General features: G+C 43.5%; 1 protein-coding gene across 1 annotated transcript; it reads left to right on the top strand.

Annotated features, from left to right (window-relative positions):
* The first annotated feature begins 5004 nt into the window (after positions 1-5004).
* On the top strand, positions 5005-12362 carry TMEM97 (transmembrane protein 97). Its single transcript, XM_011359993.2, has 3 exons — positions 5005-5221; positions 10011-10155; positions 11047-12362. The coding sequence occupies exons 1-3, from the start codon at positions 5093-5095 to the stop codon at positions 11304-11306; spliced, it is 534 nt and encodes a 177-aa protein (XP_011358295.1). The 5' UTR covers positions 5005-5092; the 3' UTR covers positions 11307-12362.
* Positions 12363-12452: the final 90 nt, after the last annotated feature.

The raw sequence follows: 12452 nt of genomic DNA, 5'->3' as shown, positions 1-12452 counted from the left end.
GATCAGGAGGCATATAATGTTTGACCTAATTTTGGTGATACTAAGTTTGGTCTTTTGCTTAAGGTTGTGTTTGCCAGATCTCTCCATTGTAAAGGTGCCTTTTCCCTTTGTAATTAATAAGTAATCTATGGAGAGATATTTGGAGGCCACATTGTATTCCTCAACAAACTCACCTAGTGCCATCTATTAACGATCTTTGCCCCAATTATTTATTACGTTAGTGACTAGAAAATACTGATTTCCTAATTCTATCATTCCTTCTACACTTGGCATTTTCTTTTCACCCTAAACAGGTTCAGCCATATAGTGAAGGATTCATCAAAATTTCTCTGAGTATGCGAACATACCTTTCATGAAGGTTCTGAAACTGCCCCTAAAGGAAGCTGTGGCAAAGACTCTCATGGACCATGGCAACCTCTCCTTCCCTGGCACTAGGCTAGACTACATGCTCAGACCCCCTGGTAGTAAGATGCTCTCCAATGGAATGTGATTGGAAGGGATGTGTGTCACTCCCAGGCCTAGGCCTTAGGATGGTGGATGCACTCCTTCCATGCTTTTTTTCCACTTACTAATTAGAACCCACGGTCACGTGGCCTTGACCTTGAAGGTGACAATGCCTTAGAGGAGAGGATCAGAAAACTATAACCACCACAGGTCAAATCAGACCCAATGCCTGTTTTTGTAAATAAACTTTATTGGAACATGGCCATGTTCACTCATGTACATGTTGTCTATAGCTGCTTTCACACAATAAACGGTAGCGTTGAGTAGTTTGGACAGAGATCGGCCCACAAAGCCTAAAATATTTATTGTCTGGCCATTTATAGTAAAGTTTGCCAACCCCTGCTCTACTATATAGTAGTATATAGTAGTCACTCCTTAAGTGAGAACTGTTAACTCTTCCATTAATAGACCCCTTTACTTCCATCACTAAATATATTTAGATACATTTATCTTTTTAAAAACACTGACCCTAATACCTCCAGTTCTTTCCTTTTTTAGCTGCAAAACTTCTGAAAACACGTGATCTAGTATACAAATTCCAATATCTTGTTTCCAGCCTTCCCCAACCAGTCCTATTTGCACATGAATGAATCTTTCTGAAACACTATTGTAATTCCAAACTGCCTTGCTCAAGATCTCCCACTGTCTCCCTACTGCCTGATATCAAATCTATTGGCTCTTAACTTTCCAGACCCAATAGCAGACCTCTCCTCCCCAAATCAAACTTAGCTCCACCCCTACCTGACAACCAGAGCTGGGACTAGGGTGAGATAAGTAAGATACTTCAAGCACAAAACTTAGGTGGGCATCAAAAAACTCAGTAATCGAGATAATATTTTAATGCAATATTTTTTAAAGTCAAAATTAACGCAAAAAGACCTATGAACAACAAAATATCCAAATTGTAAAGTCTTTCAGAATTAACTTCCACCTGTTCTGTCCCTCCACCCAAGTTCACAGGTTCTTTGACATGAAAAGATGGTAATCACTCAAGACAGCTGACCAGTTGTCCTCTGTCTGCCTCAGTGAAACCCACAGATCTCAAGACCATTCTGAATCTCCAGCACATAGCCTCCAGCAGTGATGGAATCTTAGCTTTAGTTAATGAATATATGTTTTGGCTTTAAGGTATGTGGCTGATTCTGGAGCCACAGCAACTTTCCAGGTCTTATCATTTTCCATTAGCAGCAGAATCTCTTGAAATTTAATATATCTCCATGTTGCCATTGGTTGGCTGTTCTTACACCCAGGGTTCCCTTTACCATTTCACTGCATAGCAAGAGGTCTCCGTGTGACAAAGGAGTCTCATATTTAGTTAACAACTTTGTGTTAGTCAAATAAAGATGCCAAAGACACAGTCTTCACTGTCAAGGAATCTACCTACAGTCTAGCGGGAAAGGTACTCAGATCAGTGTTGCTCATAAAGGAATAAACATGTCAGAGAAGAGGTTCAGAGATGGCAGCAATGCCACCAAATCAGGCCAATCAGAGGAGGTGGCCTTCAGCTGAGCCTTAAAGTATTTTAAGGAATGGGGGAAGTGAGCAGGAGTCGGGGAAGAAGGGTGGGTGTATTTAAGGAGAGAGAAAAGTGAAACAAAAGACAAGAGGAGAAGAAAAAGCTTTTTGTATAGTTGCTGCCAAAGAGAAAAGCTGAGGGTCTAGCACGGGCCTTCTCTGAGCATTTTGTATTTGGGCTTACAATGTTAGAGTTCCATTTCCACCACCATAGGGCCCATTATTTGGCTAATGGTATTTGTCTCATCACAATACAAATAATTTTCAAAAGGTGCTAAGTGTTGCCTCTCCTCCCTCATTCTTTCACTCAACCAGGTTGGGCAGGAACCTGCTAATTAGCCATGTCTTCCACAGCAAGTGGTAGAGGGCCATTTGCCTTCTATCACTTACCTGACCTCATGAAGTTAAGAGCTGCTGTTTCTCCGTTTCTCCAGTAAAGAAATTTCAAACTAAGACAGCAGCTGGACAGATTTTTTTTTTTTTTTTTTTTTTTTTTTGGATAGAGACTTCCAGTGAAAGTATTTGGCCTTGAAAATCTTTATCTACAAATAATGAACTTGGCTGAGTAGAATTTTTTTTGAGGAACAGTCACATTAACAGCTGTACACTTACCACGTTCTCAAATTTCAGCTTAGAGACCCCACACTCCCTCCCAGCAGCAAGCAGTTATAGTCACGGGGTACAGCTTAAAAGATGCTGTTGTGTCCTGAAAGCCATCCTTGGGGACGGAGGCGCATGCTGTTGCCAGAACCCTCCTGAGTATACCTGTGTACAGAATGCTCCAGCCTGCTCCCAGAAGGCCCTGGGGATGACAGAACTTTGTGTTCTGACAGTGTTCAGCCACCCATGATGTTGTTCTCCCTAGTAAACACCCCTCTTCCCCAGAGCCTAAATCCTTCTAATGCGGAGCTAACGAAGCTCTCCACACCCTCAGCCTTCACCTCCTGCAGTAGTTGACACCTAGCTCCACCTGTCCCTCAAGGTCTTGGCTTCTCCACAGCTCTCTCCAGTGCAAGGTGTTCATTTTCTCACACTTCATGAGCTCAGGGTCAGGAAGTAGAGTCACCAGCCTCCCTGCTCGCTAAGGCCACATTCACCCATTTCTCCTCTACTCTCTGAGGTCTGAGCCATACCAAAGCCCATGCCCACTTTCATCCTGGTTACTCCCCTTACACACTAAAGACTTTGGCTATTGGCTCACAGTCTTCTCTCCACTTGACTGCCATCACCATCCTGGGTGGCCTTTGCAGTCAATCTGTCGCACACCCTGAGCCCTCTGTCCCTTGACTTCATCTCCAAAGACCTTCCTCTCCACTCCAATTTAGCCACACCTTCAATGGACAGAACCTCTTCCTGACTCCAGGAACTCAGACATCATACTCCCTTATCATAATTTCCCATCCTTCTGGCCCATTCATCCAGTTATTGGCAAGGCTTCCTCAGCCTCAAATCCATTCACTCTTCCACTTTTCTCTACCAGCCCTTTTGGCCTCATGTCTTTCACTACCTATCCAGCTTGACCTGCTTGTTCCATCTCTTCACTCATTCAACTCTTCGAAATCACCATTGTTTTTCTGAACCCCAAACTGGATGAGTCCAACAGCCATTTATTTTCTGAACATACCCCAAGGTGGAGTAAAGCACACAGCTTAGGCGATTGGGGCCTCCAGATCAATGGTAACCCACCTTAGCTGGGCCCTCTATACTGCCAACAAATTCTCTGTCTTCGTCCCATGGGGCCCATGTTGGGGAGCACAGAGCTCCTCTGGCCTAACCCCAATCCTTCCATTCTTTCCAGCTCTTTGGGGTCCTGGGGTCCTGGAGCCCCATTTCTTTCTCTCTTCCTCCTGTATGGGCAACCTCTCCCCATCCCAGAAACTTCCAACAGCATCTAAACAGATGAAAGTACTCTAGTCTCTCTAACCTGAAAAATAAATTGGCCCTCTCTTGAACGCATTTCCCTCCAGCTGCTGCCCCATGTCTCCCCCACCCCGCCCCGGGTTCACAAACAGATATCTACACTTCCTGCCTCCATCTCCCTACTTCCTTACACCTGATGGTGCTGTCATCTGGCTCTCACAGGGCCACCAGTGGGTACTATTCAGTGTTGCTCTGACACAGCTGACCCTCTCTCTGTCCCTGCATTTCTGTGACATCGCACTCCTATTGTCCACCTGCATCTCATTTCCCTCCTCCCAAGAACCCTGAGGTCGAAGCTCCTCAAATCTTTTACAGGGCCTCCGCTCTCAGAACTTCAACTCCCATCAAACATTAATGCCTCACAAATCTACATCTCCAGACAGGTTCATCCAAATGCCTCCAAGAATTCACTCAAATGCTGCAAAGACTACTTAATGTCAACATGGTCTGAGCCAAGTTACCTTCTCTTCAACTCACTTCTTTTTGTCCCTCTTCTCCGCGAATGGCAGCCCCATCCGGAGCAGACCTGGTCCAGCATATAAAAATCAATATTTGTTGAATGAATAAATGAATCCTTGTTCCTCCCTCATTCTTCACAGCCAGTCACAAAAACCTGTCAATTTTATCTCTGCTTTTTTTTTTTTTTTTTTTAATTGAGGCTGGCTGCCTCCTACTCACCTTTGGAAAGGCTTCCAAGACCCCTTAGCTCTGGCGGGACAGGGATCTTGCCCGGTGTTCCCACAGCCCATGACTGCAGTGCCACAGCCCAGATCACAATGCACTGTCCAGTCGGCCCTGGTCTGTGACATCCGCACGGCACTGGGAGCTCCATCTCCAGAAGCGCCCACCGCCAAGCACACAGGAGGCGCTCGAAGGGAGTGAATGAAAGGAGCACTGAGTGAAAGGGCCACAGGGGGGAGCCCGCGGCTGGGCCTAGAGCCCACAGGCCGACGCCCACCTCCCCATAACACGCGATGCTCCTGGCGGCCAATGGAAACAAAGCGCCCTGCAGAGAGTCCCGCCTCTCCTCTGCGAACCAATTGTAGCGGCCTCCGCCCGCCGCCCAAGGTCCGGATGCACAACGCTAGCTCCTCTTCCCACGTCGGCTGTCCAGGCGAGCGCAACCTCGGCTCCTGTCGCGCCCAAAGAAAGGATGTTGGGGACTCGGGGCGTCCGGCGCGGCCTGGAGTGGCTACTGGGGCTCTTCTTCCTCTTCCACATCCCCTTCACCCTGCTCTTGGACATGCAGGTGATGCTGCCGCACGAACTCTACCCCTTGGAGGTGAGGGCGCCCGTCGGCCCTGGCCGCCAGTGGCAAAGTTTGAGGCCCCTCCGCGCGCTGCGATTGTGCCTTGGTGTCTCAATGGCTTTTCTTTCTCTCCCGCCTTCCTTAGGTCCTGCTGGTGATCCAGCTCCTTCTTACCCTTCAACTCGAGGGTTTTGTCTATCCCAGACCCTTCCCCCAAGCTGCTGGGGACAAAACACTGTCCATTGTAAAAACACTTCTTCCCTGGGTGTGTTTAAGGCTCTTACACCCCACCTCTGGTCAGTTGTCAGTATTTGAGGGAAGTGTCCTAGATGAACCAGTGTCTAAATCCCGTTGAATGTTTTATGATTGTGTTTCTTGGAAGAACTTTAAAATACCATCTAATCCCGAAAAAATAATTCAAGTAGAATTAGACCTGTCCTAGGGGCATTCGCAGATGGTCATTACTTCAAGATCAGGATCCACCAACTTCAAAAGCTCAGAAGTAAATTAACAGCTTTTCAGATCATCCCTTTTCATTGGGTTCTAGTAAGAATGATCACCTGAGTAGAAATAGAGGTGAAAAGCCTTATTTTCTTGGTGGTTGGAAAGCATTCTTTACCTCAAACTTTCCTTTAATGCTTTATATTTTAGAATATCATTTCCTGAGTCTTTTCATGTATGGACCCTGTGTAACTTCCATGGAATTCATGTCCTCAGTTCTGTTTCTCCATTCTGTCTGTACCTGCCAACAGTACCACAGACTGACTTTGTCAACCTATAGATTGGATTTTGCCTGTTTCTTTTCAAGTGCTTTTTATTTTTTTATTTGTTTTTTAAATTTTATTATTTTATTTTTCCCCTCCCCTCTCCCCTCTGGTAACCGCTAGTCCATTGTCCATGCCCATGAGTCTCTGTCCTGTTTCAAATGCTTTTTCTTAACCTGAGGTCCATGAACCCTTGATGGTGTATGCAAAATTGTGTATGCCTAGTGTTTTCTGAAAGGAGAGTCTATAGCTTCCATCAGTTTTTCCAGGAGTCTGACCCTACCAGAAAGGTAAAGAGCCATTACTCTACAATGTAACCCCACTCCACAGCCTTTTTTTGTTTGCTTCTAAATTGAAGCATAGCTGGGAAGACCTCTGACCTAACTTTTCTTGGGAAGAGCATAGGTAGTGTGTGACTAGAGCACTGGACTGCAGACTTGGATTGGGTAATTCCCAGATTTGCATGAGTGTCATGGGCAAGTCAGGACTTTGTAGTCTCAGTTGTCAAGACAGAGTTGGATTGAATTGTAAACTCAAGCAAATACAGGGTGTATTTGAGTTGGGTTGAATTATAAGCTAAAGCATATACAGTGTATTTCTTTCCTGTTGCTGCTGTAACAAATTACCAAAAACATAGTGGTTTAAAACAACATAAATTTATTCCTTACAGTTCTGGAATTCAGAAGTTCAGAATGAATCTTGCTAGGGCTGATCCCTTCTGAAAGTCTTAGGAGAGAATCTGTTCCTTGCCTCTTCAGTTTCTGGTAGCTGCCAGTGTTCCTTGGCTTGTGGTTACGTCACTTTAATCTCCACTTCTGGCATCACTTTGCTGCCTTTTCTTCTATAGTCTAATCTCCTTCTGCTCTACTTTTATAAGGACACTTGTGATTACATTTAGGGCTCACCAAATAACCCAGGATAATCTCTCCATCTCAAGATCCTTAATCGCATCTGCAAAGTCTCTTTTGCCAAGTAAGGTTACACATTCCAGGATCCGGGGATTACGATGTGGACATCTTTGGGGGGCATTATTCAGCCTACCACACAGGCCCAGGTAGTACATACTTTTTCTAAACAGGTTGTCAAAGCTCTGCATTAGCCATTAGTTGCCTTGAAGAAAAGAGAGCCATGTCTGTGGTTTTCAAAGTCCGTGTGGCCAGCAAAACTCAGGCAGGCTGCCTGTTTATAATCTGTAAGGTTATGAATTCCTTTAATACTGGGCAGATATGTTACTCCAGGTTATTCCAGACTTAACAGCTGTTATTTTATCCTTTCTGAATGTGCCATTCCCACAAATCCTTGCTTACCACTCACAAAATACAATTAAAATATGTCCAGCATCATAAAGTTCCTGTTTAAAATTATGTATTTGATTTGGTAAAGCTTTCTCAGCTTTACTTAATGTCAGCTTGTTCTAAGAAGTCAAGGGCCAATGCAAGCAGGATCTGATGGGGGGTGGGGGGAGTGTGTGTGTGTGTGTGTGTGTGTGTGTGTGTGTGTGTGTGTGTGTCTGTCTGTCTGTCTGTCTGTCTGTCTGTCTGTCTGATTTGAAGGCATTAGGAACATGGGCATCCTGGCTTGGAAGGCCTGTGTCTCTAGTCACTCTTGTTGCCCTAGAGTGATGACTGATGGTTTTCTTGCTTCTCTTTGGGGAAAATAATAATTTTAAAAGCCTTGAGTTAGTCTCAGATTCTCTTTGAAAACATGCCAAAATTTAACCTCTATTGTTTCTTCCCTCAAATAGAAGGACATTTCCCCAAGAACTAAAAAGCTTGTGGAGATCACATAACGTTTGGGCTAAAATTTGCAGATTAAATATTTTTCTTGGTTTGCGCCACTTGGAAAAACTCTTACTATGAAACAGTAAGAATTTAGTTTGGGTTAGAACATGGAAAGGATGAGAAGATTAGAACATGGGAGCTGGGTAGCATTACTTCTGTTAAAATAAGGAAAAACAGGTAAGCATCTAGGTCTGAAATCAGTCTGTGCAAAATCGTTCAGCTCCTGCTTTAGAATTCCATGTGCAGGCCAGGCGAATGTTTTTAATTGATAACAATGGTAAGTTGAGTCAAATGTGACTCAGGTATAAATGGAAACTGTTTTGTTACCCTTAGTTGGTCTTATTACCCTAATAAGAATAATTCTTATTAATGACCAGTTGCATGTGAAATTTTAATAGAATTAAACTTCTCCAAATACGTATTAATTACATTCAACTAAGTAATCTTTAGGTGTTAACCATTGTTTTGAAGATTGTATGTATTAATTCATTTTATCTTACCAACAGTGAAGTACTATGATTGGGAAACAAGCTCAGTGAGATTAAGTGCTTTTGTCCAGAGCCAGCACTCAGAGCCAGCCACTCTTGCCCCCAGGTCCCACGCCTTTTACTCTGCTGGGGACCTGTGCTTTGCGTTCTACTAGCCCTCTTCTGGCACCAGGTGGCGATTGTGTGACTGTGGGCAAGTGGTTCGGTTCTAATTGATTACTACAAGAGCTGGATGATTATTTTAAATTTTGCTACTTTCATCCTGCAACCCTTAGAAATTACAGTGCTGTACAGATCTACCTGGATTTATGAAATAGGTGGATCTGAGAGATTGTATACAAATCGAATAGAAAATGAAATTCAAATGAACCAGCATGCCTTTTAAATCCTGCAGTAATCTTTTAAAGCAGGTTGTTCTCTCCAGTATATTTTAAGTAAATCTAGAAAGCAAAAAAGAATCTTAAAAAACATTTAGTCCAGTATTTGTTTTACAGATGAGGAAACAAGAGCTTAGGAGAGGTGCCATGGCCTAACCTTTATGAATATTTTCTACCACGTTACCATCCTGAAAAGTGCTTACTTAGCAGGAAGCTAAGGGTATTGCCATGAATTTAAATTTCAAGTTAAGTACAAACTAGAGATCACTTGGTCAATAAATTGGTTATCTAGCCACAGCCTTTCTGAAATTACTGTGCTAACAGCTTGTTTCCGGATATTTGCTTAAAGCTCACTTGCACCACTGAGGCCTCTATTTAACAATAGTGAGCCTTTATCTTGTGATTAAAAATTAACAGGGAAAAAGAACATTAACAGGAAAAATATCTTTGGATTTTCCATTGTAAGCTAAATTTTACCTTGAAAGTTGCCTTTATTTATAATAGAAAGACATATTTGGCTTTGAAGGCAGGAGTGTCAAGACAATGCCATCTCCAGGAGGTTAGATGCAATAGACCTTCGGTAGTCCACAGAGCGTGCAGAGCCCTAGACCTTGGGCTCTTAAAAAAGCACAAAATGGGCAGCCTCAAACCCTCCTTCCTTCCTCTGCCTGTCAGCATGGATCTGTATCTTTTGACATGAGGACGGGGCCTAACCTCAAGTTCTGACATAGCCTAGAAACTATATAGTTTGTGGTTTGAGGCAGTTTGTTCTACAGATATCCTACTGGTCTCCTAAAAGAAAAGACTTGAGAACTAGGGGGATTAAGAATGATGAAGAGCTTGAGATTTGGTGATTAAATTGTATAAAATTGCATCTTCGCAGAGGTTCAATTTATCTCCCTTCCACCCCCACCCGCACCCCTCAAAAAGGCAAACTCAATTCATTTCTGTTATTTGAGAAAACGTGGCCCTCAGAGCTTGGTGTGCAGTTACTATTGAAAGGACAGATGTCAGGATGGTTTTCACATGTCATTTCTTTATAAAGAACGATATTGTTGACAGATATGTCATATTTGTGTGTTCATTCTGCAAGCTAAGAGCCTACTAAGTGCCAGATGTTGCTTTTGACAATGGGCAACACATGTATGCGTTATCATGGAATCACAAACACATGCTGGGTGGCACAAAGGGGCCGAAAGAGCTGAGGAGAGCTTCTCAGAGAAGGTAACATTTGAGTTAGAGCTAGTGAGTTTTTATTAAATAATCATCTAGCCTGCATCACAAACGCCAGCTTGTGATGGGTGTGCCATCTGCTGCCAAGCGGGGACTGGGGAATGACTCTTCCAATGGGTTGGAGCTGCTGAGCCTATCCTGCCAGGTGGCTATATTCATTGTGATCTTTCTTTTTCCAGTTGAGAAACGTGCTAAAGTGGTATGCTAAGGAGTTCAAAGACCCTCTGCTACAGGACCCCCCAACATGGTTTAAGTCTTTCCTGTATTGCGAGCTTGTGTTTCAGCTGCCCTTCTTTCCTGTTGCAACATACGCCTTTTTCAAAGGTTGGTAAATGGTGGGGCAATCCCATTTTTGCTCTGAAATCAGGTCCCAGAAATCTTTTGGGAAAGTATCCCCAAGGGAGAGGGTAGTAGTTCCTGTAGTTTGTGTGAGGGTGATCTGGTGGGAATGGCCAGGGTAGCTCCTGTAAACCGACACTAACGTGGCTGACTTAAGTATATGGTGGGCTGGGCTGCATGATGGCCTTAGCCAACTGGAAATCTCTCATATACATGAAACCTGAGACTACTTAAAGATTGAACTTGTTGCTTTTTATTGGTTTTTTTTTTTTTACTCTCCTCACAGAATTTCTTTTATCATTGGCTTTTATTTTTCTGCTTTAGGTAGTATCATACTGCCTTATATGCAGTGGCATCCCTCAGGCTAATTCCTAAAGGGCTTCTTATTTAAAAACGATTCTTACGATGTCTCTATATGATTAATGCTTTTATAAGAAGGTAGATGTACCAACGTATGTGGCAACTAAGCTTATGCAACCTGTTTCCCACTGGAGCCCTCAAATCCATCTCTTAGCAGAATCTGTTGATCTTAACAGATGCACTTACTTAACAGATGCTACTGGCAGTCCCCTGCCTTTGAATTTAGACCTAACAGGTTCAACTGGTAATGGCCGTTTTACTGCCCTAGTTTTTCTAAATTCCAACCCCCACCCTTGCTTTTTCAGCTATCATTGTGCTAGGGCCCCAGCTGTCACCTTAGTTTGTTCAGTTAGGAAGTACTATAACATATCTGATTTTCCATTTATTTCCACTTGGAAAAGGAGGTAGAATGATTCAGCCGAAGGAAACAGGCAGAGACAGCATGGAGAATGTCATGGGCATCCCTGGAGTCATGAACAGAACTAATGTTTATCTCTCTCTTCCCAACAACTTCAGGAGGCTGCAAGTGGATCCGCACCCCTGCAATCATCTACTCAGTTCACGTCATGTCACTTCTAATTCCAATTCTCTCCACATTTCTATTTGAGGATTTCTCCGAAGCCAATGGTTTCAAAGGACAAGGACCTAAGACTTTCCACGAACGGCTAACCCTCGTATCTATCTATGCCCCCTACTTTCTCATCCCTCTTATGCTTTTCTTTTTCATGTTGCGGAGCCCCTATTACAAGTATGAGGAGAAAAGAAAGAAAAAATGAGGGAAATAACAATTGGCCTAAGGAGAGATGCCCAGAGGGCAGTTTCCTGTTGGACCCAATACAAAGAAAATTGCTCAGAACCCTTCACATCTTCAGTAGCATTTGAAACACCAGCAGCAACACACAAGAGCAAGGCACTGGCAGAAGCCACATCAAATCATCACCTTCCAAGGGTACTGGCACAAACAGACCGATCACCTGAGGATGGGCAGAGGGGTACGGCCTGGTTATAGGAAAGTGATGCCAAATACCTCAGTGTGCGCCAAAGTTCCATTGCAGGATTACTAAACACAGGACCAGACCAGAAATCGGATAAACTTCCAAGAAGCATGGCCTGCTTGGCATGTTCACGACCTATAGTATACATGTGACTAAACCCTCATGTCACTCTGTACCATATCGCTAATCTGCAACACGAATAGGGGGATGTTTCAGGCCATTTTTAAGTTTGAAATTATGCCTCTGATCAGTAAAAACTATCATGTTTTCTTGCTCTCACTCCTGGGAGAGGAGGTGGTGAGGTTTAAACTTCTGCAAGAGGTTTAAAGTTAGTTTTCCTTAAGGTTCAGCCCTGGCATGACTTTCAGTCAGAAATGGGTTAAACTGGACGGTGTTTTGTCTATCTTAAAAAGCTCGTCCCAGTAGGATTTTTAAGTTTGTTTACCCTCTTACAAAACCTTAGCCTTATATATATCTTACAGACCACCTGACAGAAGTCACTTTACTCTGAAGTCTGGTGTCTCAAAACTAATCTGGAAGTGTGCTTCCTACTGGATAACTTCGTCCTTCCTAATATTTTAATCAAGCCTTCTCATCTTATTCTTCTGTCAAAGTGGGGGGATAGTGGCCATGACATGTCCAGTGTGTGCATATAGGGTAGTTGGTGTTCCATTAGCTTTCTCTAAATTCATACAGAAGGCCAACTCAAAAACAAAAAAGACTTGTAAACACATTAGCTCCTTCTTTTTGACTGTTCTGCTCACAAGCTGTATTGCTCTTGTTGGGAGTATCACCTGACTCGTGTCTGGTCCAAATAAAGGTAGCTGCTGACCACTGCCTTGTTTGTTTTGTGGACTAGGGCCTAGAGAGTCCAAGGTTCTTTTACAAGGGGTTAAGTGTACACTTTAAGGGTACCAGGAAAAGAGG

The sequence above is a fragment of the Pteropus vampyrus genome, unplaced genomic scaffold (assembly GCF_000151845.1).
Source record: "Pteropus vampyrus isolate Shadow unplaced genomic scaffold, Pvam_2.0 Scaffold50, whole genome shotgun sequence".
In the NCBI taxonomy this organism is placed as follows: domain Eukaryota; kingdom Metazoa; phylum Chordata; class Mammalia; order Chiroptera; family Pteropodidae; genus Pteropus; species Pteropus vampyrus.
The sequence above is the reverse complement of the archived record's forward strand: the minus strand, read 5'-3'. Positions and strand labels throughout refer to the sequence as shown.